This window comes from Pagrus major, chromosome 4 (genome assembly GCF_040436345.1).
Source record: "Pagrus major chromosome 4, Pma_NU_1.0".
Lineage (NCBI taxonomy): Eukaryota > Metazoa > Chordata > Actinopteri > Spariformes > Sparidae > Pagrus > Pagrus major.
Genome location: NC_133218.1, coordinates 30,068,370 through 30,086,939, shown reverse-complemented (window position 1 = coordinate 30,086,939; position 18,570 = coordinate 30,068,370). Strand labels below are relative to the sequence as shown.

General features: G+C 41.5%; 1 protein-coding gene across 1 annotated transcript in view; it reads right to left on the bottom strand.

The window, feature by feature from the left end:
* mdga1 (MAM domain containing glycosylphosphatidylinositol anchor 1) overlaps positions 1–18,570 on the bottom strand; it is a 179,956-nt gene that overhangs the window by 30,498 nt on the left and 130,888 nt on the right. The window contains exons 9-12 of the mRNA XM_073464950.1: positions 13,322–13,588; positions 12,695–12,843; positions 2,459–2,639; positions 2,321–2,344 (exon numbers count right to left, since the gene is read on the bottom strand). Of these exons, the coding sequence (XP_073321051.1) occupies positions 2,321–2,344; positions 2,459–2,639; positions 12,695–12,843; positions 13,322–13,588 (621 nt within the window). The remainder of the gene's footprint in view (positions 1–2,320; positions 2,345–2,458; positions 2,640–12,694; positions 12,844–13,321; positions 13,589–18,570) is intronic.

Genomic DNA, 18,570 nt, shown 5'->3' with positions numbered 1-18,570 from the left:
AAAACACAGCAGATCAGTGACACGTCAGACTTTTGACGTCACAAACTAAAAGCGACATAACCTGCCATTTCTTTCTTTTCACCCACTGTGACCAGGAAATGAACAGCAACAATACAGCTGTATAATAACCTCTGCGGTATTCACTTCAAATGTGGAGCTCAGACAGCCAGGCAATTACAGACAAAGTGATAGGCACAATGTAGGCGGAAGGGAATATAATGTGAACTTGAAGTGGATTTCACATATTTAGCATATTCTTGATGTTTGACTCCCACTTGCAGTAAATGTTAAAGGTAATCATGATGAGGTCAGGCTGTGTCGACTGTAAAGAGTGAAAAAAAACCCCAAAAAAAACTTGACTTTTTGAAAACATAACACTTCTGACAGAACAAAGTACGTAGCCTGGAGATATTGTGGAGAAGACGATAAACACATGTTAGAGGAAGAACAGTTGATCTACTGAACTCTGGTTTACACTGAAGGTTGTGTTTCTCAGCTTGTTTCAAGGAGTGTTTCAAACAGTCAAATTTCAAGAATGTACAGTAGTAGTTAATCCTCGTGTCATGTTGCTTTCCACTTCCTGTCTTTGTCTGTTTTCCCCGTCCTTTTTTTTCTGCTCACCTGTGTTCCATGAGCAAATCACTCCCTGAGTATTCAAGCCTGTGTTTTCCCTTAACTCTTTGTTGGTTTGTCTGTTTTCATCTCACGTCTCTGCGTTCCTTGTCTGTTTTTTGTTGCCAGACTTTTCTGCCTGCCTTTTGTTTTAGATTTTGCATTTGGACTTCATGGTTGCATTAAAGCTTGCCTTTTGTTCTGTTATTTGCCTTTGGGGTTTATTTTTGCAAAATTTTGAGGAAAAAATCTTGCTGTTGCTGCTAATAAACATGAAAAGACAAAAATCTGGATGAAAAGTTTTTAATGAAGAAAGCTATAACTTCTCTAAACGGGGAAAGTTTGGGCTTAGATTCATTTGTCAGGATGGAAAGTATCTCAAAGGTTATCTCTTATTTAGAAGCATCTGTGTGAAACCCTGCCATAGTGAGCACATCAAGCCTGAGAATGTCAGTACATGGATTCTCGTGGAGACCATTTTTCCTGAATAAACCTCTTGAATTTAGATGCCAAGGTCTACCTGTTTCCATTTGACTGTTTCCAACCTGCTGTTGACACTTGAATTATCATCACAACAAAGCTTAGGGGAAGCAATGATCGGATGCATCCACATGACAAGTAATATTCTAGGATGTTCGGGATTCTTTGTATGTCCTCCAATTCTTGTGTTTTGAAGTCAGATTTTGGATTTTTCACATTATCACATACAGAAAGAAAGCATCAAAGAAAGACCTCTGAGGGAATGTCAGCATCCTTGATTGCTGATGTCTCTTGTTAAGCCAGATAGACGGGCTTCTCTCTATGGCATTGTCACCTTCATTAGCCCATCTGGAGGGCTTTACCACTATCAGAGACTTGCCAAACAAATGAAAATCGAAGCGAGCGAAGCAGCCGCTATCGAAAACCATCCAAGCTGACAGATTCAGTGAAGGCTTCCCGGACACTCTCACAGTCCGCTGCAGATGCATATGGCTCGCGCTCCCCATGAGGATAGCTTGTGTGTGTGCGCTTCGTTCTTTCAGGAAGCTAATCTATTACTATTCACACCCTGCTCCACTACATGCGCTCCTTTCAATTTGCACTGTTGTTCTCGCAGTCTGTTCCAATCTGCTGTTGTTTTAATTGCCTCACCCTGGCGGAGCCAACTGCCACTCCTGCCAGAAAAATGCTGCGTATCTCTTAATGAAGAAAATAGACAAGATGCAATTGACTGAGAAAGAGAGAGGGAGAGGATGAGAGGCAGGGGGAGAGCGGGAGTGAGTGCAAGACTACGAGACTGAGAGAGGGGGGTACATATTTAAGGCGATGTGTAACATATAGTTTTGTCTACCGCTTTTCAAATATGTAAGCTTTACATACAATAATATAACCAATCAAAGCATCAGCCAGTCTGATATCCTCCAATAATCTGCAATCTTTGATGACAAATGTCACGGGCCTGCTTCCAGCCATCAGTTGCTTTCTCACGTCGTACTGTTCAGCTGTTCTCCTCCCTAGCAATGAGATTTAGTTAAGGTCGAGGCTGGGTCATGGCAAACTTTGTCTTGGAAAACTTATGCTGGCACTGTTTGCAGCAAACAAGATAAATTAGCTTGCACCGAAGTTCAACGTGCCTTCCTAACTTCAACGCCCGCCATCAATCAGCTCACAACAACAAGCAAGTGAAATGCGGAAGAGCAGAAGATGGTGCTGAAGAGGGAAGTCTTACCTGAAGAACGTGGATAGGTGTAGGCTGTAAGAAAAAAATATCAATTAACAATCAGATATGCACACTCAAACTATGTCAGTCGATGGATATGAAAGGTGATTTCTTTAGAAAATTATGAACGTTTAAAATTAGACTCACGCTCTGAGTACTGTATGATGCGACTGATGTAGTCCCCAGTGCTGTAGACGGTGATGGGGACCAATCGGACCTCATAGGACAAAGGGATTCTCAGGTCTGAGATGGTGTGGGACATCAGCACACCCTTCTCTGGCTCCTTACCCTTGAGGTCTATATGCTTTGTAAGCAGGGTCTGCTTGTTCTAGATTCGTACAGGTGAACACACACAAGCACACAAGCAGGGAATATTAAGACGTAAATTCACAAATATCAGTGTTTTCCACACATACACTTTACTTGGGCAGGCTGCCCAGGTATAATAACAGCTCTCCTATTTAATGGAGGCCTACTTATGCTGTTATTTTGTACAAACATGTACGTGCACGTGGTTGTTGGAAACACAGAATGTGAACAAGTTTGTAAAAAAGACGACTGTCAGAAAACGGCAGATCTGACTGAGAGGCAGAAAAAAAGTGAGAGTCACACATGGGGGTGTCAGTACTGTCAGGCACACCTTCCATCTATTTTCCCCTTTTCCTCCCGTACTTACATAATATCATCCTTAACCTAGCCTCCTTATGTTGATATGCCAAGATATCAATATGTTTGCCGATCAAAAATCAACCATTTGAGGGGAAATTCCCCCAGGTAACGACACAAAGCTCCGGCTCATCTCCCATCTGGCGGGTTTTAACTGCAATATGAACTGCTCCTACACTGGTAATACTCTCTGCAATTTTACGTAGGCAGGCAAATGGAGTCTAATTTGGGGTTAAAGATCCACTCATACTTTTCCTGGCAAATAATTGCCAGCTTAACTGATTAAAACCGTCATCTCCTGATGAACACAGATATGCGCTTTGTGTTGATGAAGCAACAATTTATCTACATACACCAGGGTCAGGTGCAGATTTTTTGGAATGGGGTGGCCCAAGTAGGGCACTGATGTATGCAGGGGTGGCATGATGATTTACCATTTCTCATATACTTTTGTTACCAACATTACAGTGTCTCGTCTCACAGTTTCTTAGGTCCCTGTGTCTTACATCAGATTCATTCACTTTTATTTAAAGCAATTCCTACAAAAGGTGCATTTAAGAGATTAATAGTCCTGCTGATCACAAGACACCAGAGAGGGACCAAACCAACATAATAATAAGCTTCCATGTTTACTTCTTTGAGTTCTCAAAAACAAATTGTGCCTCCAATAACAGGCTAAAATAAAACAATGCACATTAACAATACTCAACAAACAGCTGGGGTGGCACAGTAGGATTTCCGCTCTGAGTTTTGTATTCCGCCCCTGAGACACACCCTATTAATCACCGAATCATCATATTATTTTACTTTTTTATGCGTGTTTCCTCACATTTCCATTTAATGTCAGTGGAATTGGTTATGGGCATACAGCCAGTGTTGGGCATATAGCCAGTCAACATACTGTACCTCAAGACTTTGATTATAAGTATATGTTTGAGTTATATATGTTTTCAGTCCCATTTTTTATCCAAAACAATTCACAGGCTGGCAATGAGTCATGGAGCAAATCATGCCAGCCACACACACACACACACACACACACACACACACACACAACACAATACAAGAGGCCATTCATATGGGCACAAAGATCGATAAATAAACTGGACATACACTCATATAAGAAACACCCACATAGACATCAATAAAATGCAAACGCTAAAGCAAATGGGTACAAAGTAATAGCTTTGTGCTCAGACCTACAGTAAAGTGCACTGCTCTATATGAACTTATCTGACTCCTCTTTTATTCCCCTCTGTGTCGGCACGTCTCCCCAGAGAGTCAGTCATTTATGATATCTCTACCTTTACTTACACAAGTTTGATTCCCAAACAGTATTAAATAAATTGAATTGGCAGTGCGTGAAAATGGAAATAAAAATGGATGAAATAAGATGTGATCCAGTCCAATTGTCTCCTCATTTTTTTAAAGGTAAGTCAGGGGTGGGTTTTTTTTTGCTAGCACCACTTTTAATACAGCTATTGCTGTGTTATTCCACCCACGGACAGGAGGATCCATTAGCTGTGTATCTGCCTCTGATCCCAGCTACTTAAAGACCTGACAGTGAGCTCAATCTAATGCATTAGGTCAGCCACTCCACCATAACACCTTAGTACACCCACAGCATGCCATTATCAGGTAATGCATGCAGCACAAGTGTCTCTGTGTGTACATGTGCGTCGTGTCTGATTGTGCGTGTACATGTGCTTGTGTGTGCGTATGCTAAATGTCGACAGCACAGAGCCCTCACATGGTGAGCAATCAGAGTGGAACAAGTTTGTGCGGATTATATGCAACATGAATTTAGAACAATAAATAGCAGCTACATTTTTTGATTGATTTATTGCACTGAAAATTCATTTTAATTTCAGTCATCACAAATTACACATTTTCCCATTCCATTTTTGTGGGATAATCATTTTAAAGTTAGAAAAAAGAATATAGCCATGCAATAAATGTGTGTTTTAAATGTGTCTGCTTGCTGTTCTGCTTCTACTCGGCTCATCCAATCCAAAGAGTATTAGTTTGGTAAGTCATGGAGGCACGGTGGCATTCCATAACTTTGCATATCGCTAATATGTCCTGACATCATCACGGTGAATTCAGCTTTTCCTCCTGTTGTCTGATACTCAAGTTGATTTGTGCTATTCCCATTGGATGTCTACCCACCACCACAAACTCAAACTTAGCTGCACTGAGATGATCATTTCTATGACTATGGTGACTCCTGCTCAGGCTGCAAAGAATTTGGTACGACTCCAATTATAGTGCGAGCCCCACATGGCATCCAGAGACCGATCCCTGCATGTTTGTGCTCGGCAACACACTTGGAATCAAATCCTTCCCTCCTCACCAGGCCCTGCGCCACTAATGGCTGTTAAATCTTCTTTTTTCAGTGCTAGCCTGGCTGTTTCCAGTTCAGTTGCTCCAATTTTGTACCCTCTTTTTCCAGTTATGAAACATCCTTGCACAATGCTGGTGAAATTATATTTTTTTCAAAATATCAACCACACACTAATTGTTCCCAATACTTCTCTCACCTACTGTTTTCCTTTTCCAATCAAGTTCTTGTTTTGTGATGCTGCTGTGAGCCCAAATTTATTAGAGGAAATTAAAGACCTGCCATTTGCACACATCATTCCTGTTTACTTGCACTGTAGTTGGAGTGAGTTGGATTTTCTTTTCATAAGTCATTTGAAGAAATTCAGAAAGAAGAGACATAACGAAGGCTTTAGTAGCAGAGTGTTGCATAACAGGATACTGCCTCTTCTAATGAAAAGTGACCTTTTGGTTCAAGAGACTGTCACATCAAGGAAAGGTCAGAGTTTTGGATTTCTTAAACAGCTATGGGTCTCGTTGAAGTTTTCATGAGTAAAATCCCAGTATTCAGATCCCTGACTTAAAGGAGATATATAATGTGCATTTTCAGGTTTATAATTTTATTTTGGGTTACTACTAGAAAAGGTTTACATTCTTTAATGCTCAAAAAATGCATCAGTTTTCTCATACTGTCTCCTCTGATTGGTCAGCTCTCGCACGTCTGAGCCAGATCTGCTAACAACAATAAAGCAACTGTGCTAAATACATTTTTCTGTGCCAAACTAGCCGCTAGGGTATAAATTATGCAAATGTATGACTCTGTGACGTAGTGTGAGGTCACAAAGTCACATAATTAAAGGCGGGACTACTGACGAGGCGTTTCAGGAGCAGTGTTTTCTGTGGGAAAGAGGAGCTTGTGTTGGTGCGGACTTCGGCCTTTTTAACTTTCAAGAATTTTAACATGCAAGAGGACCAATATGGCACACTGAAGGAAAGGAAAAACACATTATAGTTCTCCTTTAGGTAAAAGCACCAATACAACAATGTGAAACTACTCCATTACAAGTACAAAAATATTATCAGCAAAATATACTTAAAGTGTTTGTTCTCAAAATGTCCCCATGACCCCTAAAATGATTATTAGATGCTTAATGTTGATTTACTAATGTGTGAGCAGCATTCCACTGTTGATCGAGGCGGAGCTCATTTTAACTTATATAAAATATTTGCTCATCTGGCACCAAAACCGATTTCATAAAAACACACATCATCATAACATGTATGTTTTTCATGGTTTGCAGTAACATGTTAAAATGTAAAGTGCACTTTTAAAACCATCTTACGCTTACATTCATCAGTATAAACATTTACATGCTGCTCAAACAGAATATGCATAATTATGTGAAATATCACAGCAAAGAGAAACTATGCTCATGTAAAATGCATAGACTGTGTGTTAGCAGGGAGATATGAGTTAATGTTGCTGCGGAGTCAGAGCTTTACAAGTTAGTTGACTTTGCCTCTTTCCATGCATGGGTGGGGTCTACGAACACACACACGCGCGCGCGCGCACACACACACACACACACACACACGTGCAGACACTTGTTTGCCTCCTTTTACAGTGCGTGGGCCAAAAAAAATGAACTAGACTAAAAGCATGCACACACACTCACACACACACACCAACACATGCACACACACATAGACACAGACACACCGTGTTGACCTGGAAACACACACTGGATCAATGAGGTGCTGAAGTGTGACTCATAAGAATTCAGCTGCTCCCACTGCTGGCAGAAAAAATCTGTCTCCCTGCTTCTACCTCCGTCTGCCTCCCTCACTAGGTCAGTGGACATAATGTGTGTGTGTGCGTGTGTGCGTGTGTGTGTGTGTGTGTGCGTGTGTGTGTGAACCTAATTGACAGGCAAAGGGACAGAAGGACGGTGAGAAAGATGTACAGCATGTAGAGGAATGACCAACAGAAGGAGACAGCCAATGTGACCGCAGTGAGTGACAACATATTTTAACAGGCGGAGAGGTGGTTGGTTGACAGACCGATACAGAAGTCCATATACCTCTCTTGACATGTGTGTGTTTGTGTGTGTCTGTGTCACACGCTTTAAGGGGTTGCAGCCAGACGGTGTTTTCAGCTGTGTCTCCATCAGACTGTCAGCAGAGAGACAACAAGACAAAGAATGTGTGAAAGAGGGCGAGAGCGAAGGAGCAGCGATGGGATAGAAACACACAGACGGAGTGACGTGCGCGTATGAGATGGAGATCAGGATTGACGGCGTGAAAAGAGGTGGCCTCTCCAAACACTCAGGAATGTGAGGTTAATTTTTCTATTATCCTCTATTAGCAGATCTCTTTCATCACTGATCCAGCAGCTCACCGATATTAGACGCACGTGAACAAGCCAATCATCTGTGTGTGTGTGTGTGTGTGTGTGCAATGTGTCCAGAGTATCTATGCTTGCACAGCACAGAGTATATCTGCATATGTACATAAATTATTCATATATTTGATTTAACATGAAACTCTAATTCATCATGAATATTTTTAATTCTCATATATATGATAATGGGGATGTGTGTTTGTGTGACGGTGTGCGGCTGTGTGCAGAAAGAACCTGTGAGTAGCTATGATCTGAAGCGAGGTCAGCTGCTAGCTGCACAACTTCGATGTTTCACAAACTCCATCGCTGCAGGCAAGAGTGGTCGATATAGAGATGAGGTGGAAAGATTTAGAGATAGCAGGAGAAAGGTGTGAAGACGGAGAGAAAAAGCAACAATTGAGGAAAGAAAACAAGCTGAAGAACCAGTGAGAAATTCGGGATTAAAAGAAACGCACATACAGTATGTATGTTATGGGATTGTAGTCCAGAGAGTCTCTGCAGTGTATATGTATGTATATGTCTTTTTTTATTGAAATAGTCATCATTTCAGAGGCACTGTATTGTAACACTAAGCATGAGTCTGCTTCATAAACATAGACATTAGAAGGAAAGGCAGGGAAAATCAAAGAAAGAACAGAACACTCTGCTCTGTCACTATCTAGCGATCATTTGTACACCTGGTACAGTGACTGTTTGGGGTGAATGGTCCAGCTTTCTCATTTGGGTTGAATGACACGAGGCGAAAACTTGCTTTGTCTTCTGTTTGAACACAACGTAATGGAATGGAAGAAGAGATAGAGAAATGTGTGCATCGGCAGTTTGTTGAAATCAAGTTTAATGACCACTCACTCAACTGCCTTCCCCTATTTGTCCAGAAAATTATCACGTCAAATTGATTATTGGCTACTGCACACTTTTTCCTTGTTTTTAGTTTTTGAACCAACCCATTGAATCTAACTGGCCCAGCTGTCTATAGACAACATCTCACTTAAAGGGTCACTCCACCAATTGTGCGCATTAATGTGTGTTTACAGGTCTTAGGACTGCATATGTGATAAAAGTAGCATAAAGTCTTTTTTCCATTCCGGATGAAGCTGCATGTAATCTGATAAAATGACTCCAGTGATGTCACTCAGTGGCTAAGATGCATTGTGGGCATCAGGTTTTGAAAATGCATCGCACTCCTAGAACACTAATGGACTCAATATGGACAGTTTAAAAACAAAATTATCAAAACAGATACAGCAGAACCAGAGGTATCAACTTTATTATCCCACACATTCTTCCTTTGCAAAACCAAGTTCCACTGAGTGACATCACTGGGGGGCAATTAATCAGATTACATGCTGACCTGTAAACACATTTAATGTATACAGTCGGTGAGGTTACCCTTTAAACTTCCTCTTCCCTTTACACAAATACATGTGAACAAATCTGCAAATGCCTTTTAGGGCAGTAAATCAAGTAAATGTGAATCCACTCTGACATTTACATGATACTTCCTTCAATACATCCACAAAAGAGAAGAGCCCTGCATTCATTAGTCTGAAATGAGCATCAAAAGGCTTATTTAATCTGTCTCTCTTGTTGTAAAAAGGTTAAATTATCACGTTTTAATTATCTCTCATGATTCAAAGAACTCATTTAAGAAGCCGTAGGAGTAGAGGTTATGGTGCGAGGAAGAAGGGAGTGTAAGGACAGCTTGATGAAACAACGAGGGCCTGTCAACCCTGCTAATTCCTACGCAGGGAAACCCCCCCGCAGGGAGAAATAACCTAAATTAAGAAGTGTAAACGTGGATTTCACAGGCTGGCAATGAGTCATGGAGCAAATCATGCTGGCCACACAGACGCAGACACACACAGGAATGGACACAAGGGTAAATACAAATGCATTAGAGGCCATTCATATGGGCACAAAGATCGATAAATATACATAAACTCACAGAAGAAACACCCACATAGACATCAATAAAATGCTAAAAGTTAAAGCAAATGGGCACAAAAGTAATAGCTCTGTGCTCAGACCGACAGCAAAGAGCACTGCTCTATATGAACTGATCTGAGTCCTCTTTTATTCCCGTGTGTCTGCATGTCTCCCCCGAGAGCCCCTACATCATTTTATATGTGCTAAAAAGATAGACTGTCAAGGCGTTAAGAGGATGAGCTGGAGAAAGTGTTGCAGAAATAGATGGGTTGTGAAATTGAGATGGTATTACATTTGAATGTTCTCATACTCTATTTAATAGTCGAGAGGACCAGTGAGATTTGCTGTTTTTCTTTAATTTGCATCTTATTTCTCTCTTTCGCACCCGTTCATTCACTTCCTCGCTCGCTCTCACCCTCTGCTTCCCTCTCTTTTCCCCTCCAGTCTCTTTTCTGCCGCTCTCTAATGCACACATAAAAACATGCAGGTAGAAAACCTTGAAATTAAATTAAACTTTAACAACATTTAAGAAGTCCTAAACTGCCACTTAATGCAACTCATTATTTTAACACTGTCAGCATAACAACTCACAGCGACTATTCATCAGCGCTATTTTAGTTGCCACGGTTCACCAAACGCTAAATGCCATTAAGTCCGCACTTACACACGCTACCTTGGAGATGGAAAAACAGAGATGGGAAGCGAGAGAGAGGGAGTGGGAGGAAGAAATGGGGGGAAAAAAGAAGCGATGCTGTGTTCGATGAAGATGGAAACTACTGGTAGAAGGACGGAGGACAGAAGTGAACAAGAGAGAGGTAGAGCCTCGGCATGCAATCATATGTGCATCTTAGGAAGGCCGGCGCTCTTTGTCTGTCTCCCTGTAGAGTCTTACTTAATGAGGTAAGCTGCCAAGACTTAAAGTAGGAGGGGAATTAGCTATTCATCCGCACAAAAGCAAGCTGGCAGACCCTGCACTCCCTCTGCTTCAGCGTCGCACACACACACAGACACACACACATGCACACATATGCACACATGCACGCACCAACCCCCAGCCAGTTGTGTATAATTCACTATTATCCTTCCTGTCTTCTGACTCAAGGCCAGTAATCTATGAATAGATGTTTGAAACAAAACAAGGAGGTGGCCTGAGGTTGCCTTCTCAATGTGGACAGAAGTTTAGATCAGGGGCCCGCTAAGAGGTTCTCCAAAGACTGTTTGGTTGGAGTTAGAAGTAAGAAAAAAAAAAATAAGAATCAGTCATGATTTAGATGAATACTGGAAGAACTAGTATGCTTTTAAACACAGCTATTTATTGAAGCCAACGTCAGTGTCCTCTGACTCTGACTTTTTTTCAGAGAATTGCATTATATTATCCATTGAACATGAGCAACAAAGCTTGGCTACAACCATTGCCCGGTGGCCCAGAGGGAGAAACTACGTGGGTTTTCTTGACAAATCAATTACACATGATGTGATGGGGTATTCAGGCTCACTACGGCGCCCCTGAAGGCCCAAACAAGACGTGTGATACCACTGAAAAGGTGAGAAACTCTGCTTTACATGAGTTTTTAAATCATACGGATAGTATTGGCGGTTCAGAAGTATTAAACAAAAGGACAATAACTTCTTTTAGCCACCAGCAGCTGTCTGGGCCTTTAAGGGATAAAAGTTTATTTCCTGTGCATGAGAATCTAAATTTCAGTTTGTGACTGCAAGGCTAATTTAACACTCCTCACAGGGTTGTGAAAATGAAGTCACGTCAAGCCAAAGTCAATCATTTGAGGACAAGATAAAACATGAAAATACCATTAAAAATCATCCTCTTGTGGCTGTGCCTGGACTGAATCCTGGACATTGGCAGTGGAAGCCCAGACTTGTTAAGTTGTGGTTACAACATCAGAAGTAAACACATAATTGCCTGTCTGGCACTTAAAGTTAAAATCTGGCCTAGACAGTGAAGTAATTGTATGTGGAAAGTTTAAAATGACGGTCAGGCATTGTGATGGGACTTCTTTGAGCGGCCCACTCATCTTTACATCTCTGGACCACTGTCTGGAAGTGGAAAATGAAGCCTTTGTTTGGTAAAGCTGAGTGATGTGCACTGACTATTGAAGGGGATGTGATGGCTATTAATAAAGAATGATGTAACAGGAAGAGAGGAGATAATACAAAAGGTTAAAGGGAAGTCAGCTGAAGAATGGAGGTCCCTGGAGTTAATTTTGAAATATCTAGTTGTGTATATCTAGTTTTGATATTGGCAGACCGACATTGACCTTGACAGATAACATTTGGATAAACAACATTTAAAAAATCCAAGTGAAAACGAGATCACGAGAATACAAAGTCAAAGAAAATGCAGCGCAAAAAGATTCGGTTTCTGCTTTGTTTACTTGCGTTGCTGCATAGTATAGCAGCGTTTGCTCTCTTTTCTATTCACTTTGTTGTATTGAAAGCACTCTGAGAAATGCTTCACTGCAAGAGAAGCATGTTTACTGTGAACAGCAGTGAGCCGTGTCTTCTTGGAAACAACATGTTATCCATGCATGGGAACATGAAATCAGGGCAAGAATTACATCAGAACGATCTTTTTAGTTAAAATTGGTAAAGAGCCAAAACTAGAAGGAGAGGAGAGGAGAGGAGAGGAGAGGAGAGGAGAGGAGAGGAGAGGAGAGGAGAGGAGAGGAGAGGAGAGGAGAGGAGGCTGTAGCACTGTTGTAATTCAGTGCAGGTCTCTATTGATTGACTACATATGCCTGACACTCCCTGAGCTCATGAAGCCTCATGTTTACTTAGCATGCACACTTTACTACATACACGTTTGTGCTTGTGCATATGTGTAACACATGTGAGCCTGCTCAGACAATGTGATGCCAAACTTGCAAACACAAGCAGGTGACCAACGTTTGTCTTGGTTTAATCCACGACGATGAATGTCAGTCTTTGATAAACAAAGTCAATGAGTTCCTGTTTGGCAAGTCATGTACCTGCCTGTCTCCAGATGGATACCAGAGCCAGGACATGAAAGTGTATTTGTATACATAGAAATGCGTGCACGTTGAGCGCTTTACCTTGCTTATATTAATCCAGTAGCCTAAGATCCGGTCTGTGGCCTCAGGATCTCTCTGTGTCCACTGCAGGTTGTATGAATAGTTGTTTCCTTTTAGGATTCTGACTGGGTTGGGTGTGTCGAAGTAGAACTCGGCGTTGTAGGGTCGGGCTGAGGGATGGTGGAGAAGAGAGCGAGAACAAAATGTTACTGATGAATGATACTGAGGAAGGCAGCTGCCCCATGTTGAATATGGAGTGCGTGGAGTATGTGTATGTGTGGTGGGGCACCAGTGTGCAGAAAATTATGATATATTCATAGTGAAATAGTTACAAACCCTGGTTGAGGTTACATTTTTTTATTATGGATTAGAACTACTGCACCTCTGTAATAAAACACACTGGGAAAAAATTACTTTTTGACTGGAAGGGCAACATAGATGGCACTTTATCATATGTTATCTGCCACAGGGGCATGCAAGAGGGCACTTTTGCAGCTTTTTTTCCAACATGGGGGCACCAAGGGGGTCAGTTGTCCTACCCTTGAGTCCATTAATGGATTTAAGATGGATGGATATTAAGTAGATAGACAGACGTGTTTCTTTTCCACGAATGGATAACAAACGATTGTCTCATGTCTGTTCACTCACCAGAGACATTAAAGGTGCAAGTCGATGTTCCTGCATTATTGGTGACTCGGCACTCATAGGAGCCGTTTTTGTTGGGCTCCAGCTTGAACTTCAGCTCTGGTGTCTCCTTCAGGTCTGGCATGGGCATACGAATGAGGTCGCCATTATGGAACCAGCGGATGTCTGTCAGGCGAGGCGGGTTCGACCGCAGGACTGTACACCTCAGGGTCACCATCTGAAAGTTCCTTGAGCGCATGTCCTGGAAGACTGGGTCCAGTATAGGAGGATCTGAGGAGACAAAAGAACTGTTTTTAGACATAGTTTAGGTATAGTTACATGTCAACTAATCTAAAGATATGAGGTGCAGAAGCCAAAGAAGCTATAAGAATGTATGTAAATATTGTCCATTAAATTATTCATTGATTCTTTCATTCTTGCATTCTGCAATTAATAAGTTAAAGACGTAAAAGAGTAAAATAGATAAAAAATAGAGGTATATAAAACTAAAAATAGAAGAGAATACATAAAGAAACTAGAATGAGACTTCCACCAAGGCCAAACAGTCCCAAGACCTCTGCTATTGACTTCCTATTTCTGGTTCGCCTGGTATGTTGGTGTGATAATGCTTGTATTACATCACCCTGTAATGCACCATCAAGGTATGAACATCTTTTTTTTTTTTTTTTTTCAGGAAAACCTATGCTATCAGAATATGTATGGCTGCAGTGATGTCACATGCATGTGTAAATAGCTCTATGACCATAAAGACAAAGGAAAAAAACAAAGTAAAATCTTACAAAAGTTGAAGCACACACTGATGGTTTCACTCTTGCAGAACTGGAAACATCTCCTTAGGTCTGCTCTGTTTTGGTCCATGTTAGTGTTTCTCAGTTACTTCACAGCACAGTTTGCTCTGAGTTCGCGCTGGCATATGCAAACACGCATGAATAGTCGGATCGGCCTCCCATTAATGAACACATCGATAACAAACTATACAGTACAACATATTAGGGACACTTACTTTGTGATTAAGCGTAGCGACGAGGTGAATCCATGTAAAACCCATTATCCCTAATCGTTTTTCATTTTAAAATCCATTCACTTCATAAGGAAGGAGATGGAGATAAACTGAAACAGAAAAGTTTGAGAAGGATTTCTGAGCTTAGGGATGTGGACAATGCAAAATGGGCTGCAGCAGTGCGCATACATTACCATCGTGCATGTCTCATTTTCCATGCCTAGTCATGTTTTTATTCTCCGCCGTGTAAATTACCTCACAGCATCAGAAAACATTCGTTTTGACAAATCATCTGACACAGAGCAACTGTTAATGCCTCGGGGGAATCAGGCATTTCCACAAGGCACAATCCCATCCCTGCTGCTAACCTATCCTAACCAGCTGTAATTAACCTGTCAGCTGCGATATGTGGCTCTGCTAATGACTGACTAGCTGCTCTTGCCCTGGGGTCAGCCGAGACACAACACAGCCAAATGACTCTGCCACAAATCAGCCAGCCAGCTAGTTCACCCCTGGCTAATCATGTAGATAATAGACAAGATGCTAATGGCGGTATTGTCGTACTAACGGTGATGAGATCTAGTGTTAAGGCCCCCAGAGGTGAGGCGGCATGACTAGAGTCCCTTATGAATCAAGTTTATCAGACACAGATGTGTAATTATAGTCTAATCTATGTTATGCCTGTAATTTAGAAAGATAGGGCCATGGATGAGCCACACTAAGGAGGAGCGGCAGAGACAGATGGAAAGATAACATAAGAAGCAGAAACTGAGGCAGGGAGATGCTCTTATTGTGCTGATACAATGTAGAAATCTCTGGGAAGAATTAACCATCTCAGCAGGAGTCATGACAACAGTAATAGAAAGATATTCAACGAGGGATTTCCACAATCACAGAGCTGACTGAGACATTATTCTAATGTTCAAACAGCTGATAGGAGAGATTTCTTGAACACAGACCACACAGTATTGATAAAAACATCAAACATAACACCTACTTCTTTAGCTTCAGATGTTTTGTGCACATTACTTACTTACTTTTGTAAAGATGTCATATTCTTGTTTCTAAATGTTTTATTGCCTTGTTTCTGTTTTATTTTGTATTACACGTTATGCATCTTATTGGCTTTTTTATCTTATTTTTTCACATTAGCTTCAAATTGTTTTACCGTTAACATTTGTATTGTTTTTTTTTATCAGCTTGTCACTCTTCTTTGTAAAATAAGGTGGAACAAAAATCAAGTTTCGATTGATTGATATTCATACTTTATATCTTTTACAAATGGGAAATAGCTCACTGTTGTTTTTAGGAGACAACCACAACACTGTATGGCCTCCACATTTTTGGTAACACTTTATAAAAACCATCATTAATAAATTAACTGAACTTTAATTCACAGTTATTTGACTGTTAAAGCAACATTATGTAACTATTTTACCTCAAACTAACAGCTTCAAAATCATGTTGATGGTGCAGTGTCTTGTAATAGGGTGATGGTTTACTTCAGCATACAAGTTTTCAGAGATTTGTGTGTACTCCTACATTCTACATAACATTGTTTTTTTTTTTTTGCAATTTTGCATTTTCATCAACTGGTGTGAGGTTAATAAATTAGGCTATACAAAGTGTAGTTTTGCCAGAACTAGGCGTCATAGGTTACATTGTGCATGGCTGTTATGAACAGGGGAGAAGAAGAAGAGGTCATGGACTGAACAACGAAACCAGTTTTGAGGTCTGCGTTTACCACAGTGGTGTTGCATTTAGAAACAGTGGGGGGCGCGAAATCGCAAACAATGCCAAGTTTAATTCACTCTAAATGTACCATTTATAAACAATGGTTATTATATATGTGTTACCCACATTTTGACATAGCATCGCTGTCCAGTGAAAACCATTTATTTCCAAATTTGGTGTTTTTGGAATTTTTTCGATAAAAGGAAGGAGTGCACCTTTACGAGTTGAGACAATTCTATTTTTTATGCCGCACAAACTATTCATGAAGCCACTGAATCATCTGAAAAATGCATCGGCACAAAGCTGAAAACATGTCTGTTTTTCTCAGCTCAAGAAAAGTTGACATTTTAGAAAGAAGTGTTTTTTTTTTTACTGGACAGCAACGATCGTTAAAGTTAATAAAAACTCCAAAACTGTAACTTTGTGCGTTCAAGACACACAACAAAACAAAACATATACAACAAGACATATGAATAAAATATGAAGAAATGAATTCTCGCTGTGAGTTAAGCCTTTACTCCTCTTTTTTTTTTTTTTTTACTATAAGAACGGGTACACACAGCCAAACCAAATCCACAGTTTACCATTCTATGCTTGCACTCCAGTCACAGGAACATGAGTGAGCACCTGCATGTTAAAAGGACTGGAAACCTCCATAACATTTAACATCTCAGCATGTGTTGCCTGTTTGTTTTTTTAGACTAGTCTCCCAGCTTGTGCATGCAACATATTTACAGCTTCCCACTTTCTTATTTTTTACAGAATCTTGTCATTTACTTCTGGGTGTTTTCTGACCTCTTGAAATGACTGTGTTACCTACACTTCCTGCAGCACCATGCGATGGAGCTGAGGGATGGGACGGTGGTCAAAGGTCATACTGTAATCCTATGGACTGATTAGTGTATGGTCACATACCCTGCACACATATGCATACTGATGGCTATCTGACTTTGGAAACAGGTGGCAAGGGTAAAGAAAAAGCAGGCAAACTTGGGAGTGATAGGAGGAGGCGGGAGGAGGGAGAGAGGAGGAGGTGTGCTGTGAGCTGGTTTGTGAGCAGTTTATAAATCATCCCATCCTCAGTAGAGTTTTGACAAGTTTTTCCAAGCTCTTACCATGCCTTGAGGATTCATTTCAACAATTATGTAAGTTTTTTAACAGTCAAATTCTCTGGAGCTTTGTTTTTTGCATCTCTTTGCTACTCATTTGAGACTTGCGGCACCACAATGCAATGCTTCATAGTCATAGGACCATAATCCATGTAAACACACCATCGCTATCTGTCTTATTGAATGCAAAATGGATTCCATCCGGGAATGCAACAGTGACCAAGCCAAACATTTACATTACACAAAGAGAAAATCAATTTACATGAGACCGAGAGAGGGAGGAGGTGAGTATGGTGGGATGAAGGGAGAGAGAAACAGCTCCTAAAGGTGAAGACAATGAAGAAGACAAATGACGGGGAAAGTGCGGCGTGAGAGTGAGAGAAGTCGATGATTGAGTACGGGAGGTGGGGAGAGAATGGGAGAATGCAGGATGCAGAAAGGGAATGACAAGACGGAGAGAGGTCCTCTCTCATGGCCAGCAGTTAGCTGATTGATGATGATGAGAACGGCAATGAGGAAGAACAGCCACCTCTCAGAGGGAGAGTGGGCAAGCAAAGAAGGGATGCGAGGCGGATAGAGGAAGTGGGAGAGGCGTGAGTTGCAAGAATGCGCGTATCCATTTAATTATATCTGCCATAAAAAAATGATGGCATCCTTCCCTCGCATTGATCAGCAGCGCTAAATGGAAGGAGGCGAAACAAACCCCATACAATAAACAAATGAAGTTAAATGGAAGAGAGGAAATATAAACAGTAGGGCTCGCCTCTTTTTTGGGGTTTTGTATCTCCCAGTCTGTCTGCCGGGGGGGGGCAGACAGACTGGGAGATACAAAACCCCAAAAAAGAGGCCTCCCAATCATCCAATCTTTTTCTCAGCACCTCAGCCGTGCCCTGCCTCCCCCTTTCCCCACCATCCCTAACCCCACTTTCCTGTTTCAAGCTCTCTCTTAACCCTGTTTTTCTCTCTCTTTCTCAGTCCTGCTCATGTATCTGTGTCATCTCTCTGTTTCTTTCTCTGTCCAGAGTGGGGTGGCCACCTGGTCCATTAATCAGCCTCGGCCGGTGCGGACAGCAGAGCTCACAGAGTGTTGCCCTTCCGCCCCGCCTGCATTAGCGAGCCCTGTAAATCCTTCTTGGAGAGGAGAGGAGAGGAGAGGAGAGCTGAGGGGAGGGGAGGGGAGGGGAGGAGAGGAGAGGAGAGGAGAGGAGAGGAGAGGAGAGGAGAGGAGAGGAGAGGAGAGGAGAGGAGAGGAGAGGAGAGGAGGAGAGGAGAGGAGAGGAGAGGAGAGGAGAGGAGAGGAGAGGAGAGGAGAGGAGAGGAGAGGAGAGGAGAAGAGACTTTGGGTGGGTTTTTTACACATATATATATCAAAGAGGGAAATTAGTCCTACCAGGCCTATTACTCTCAGA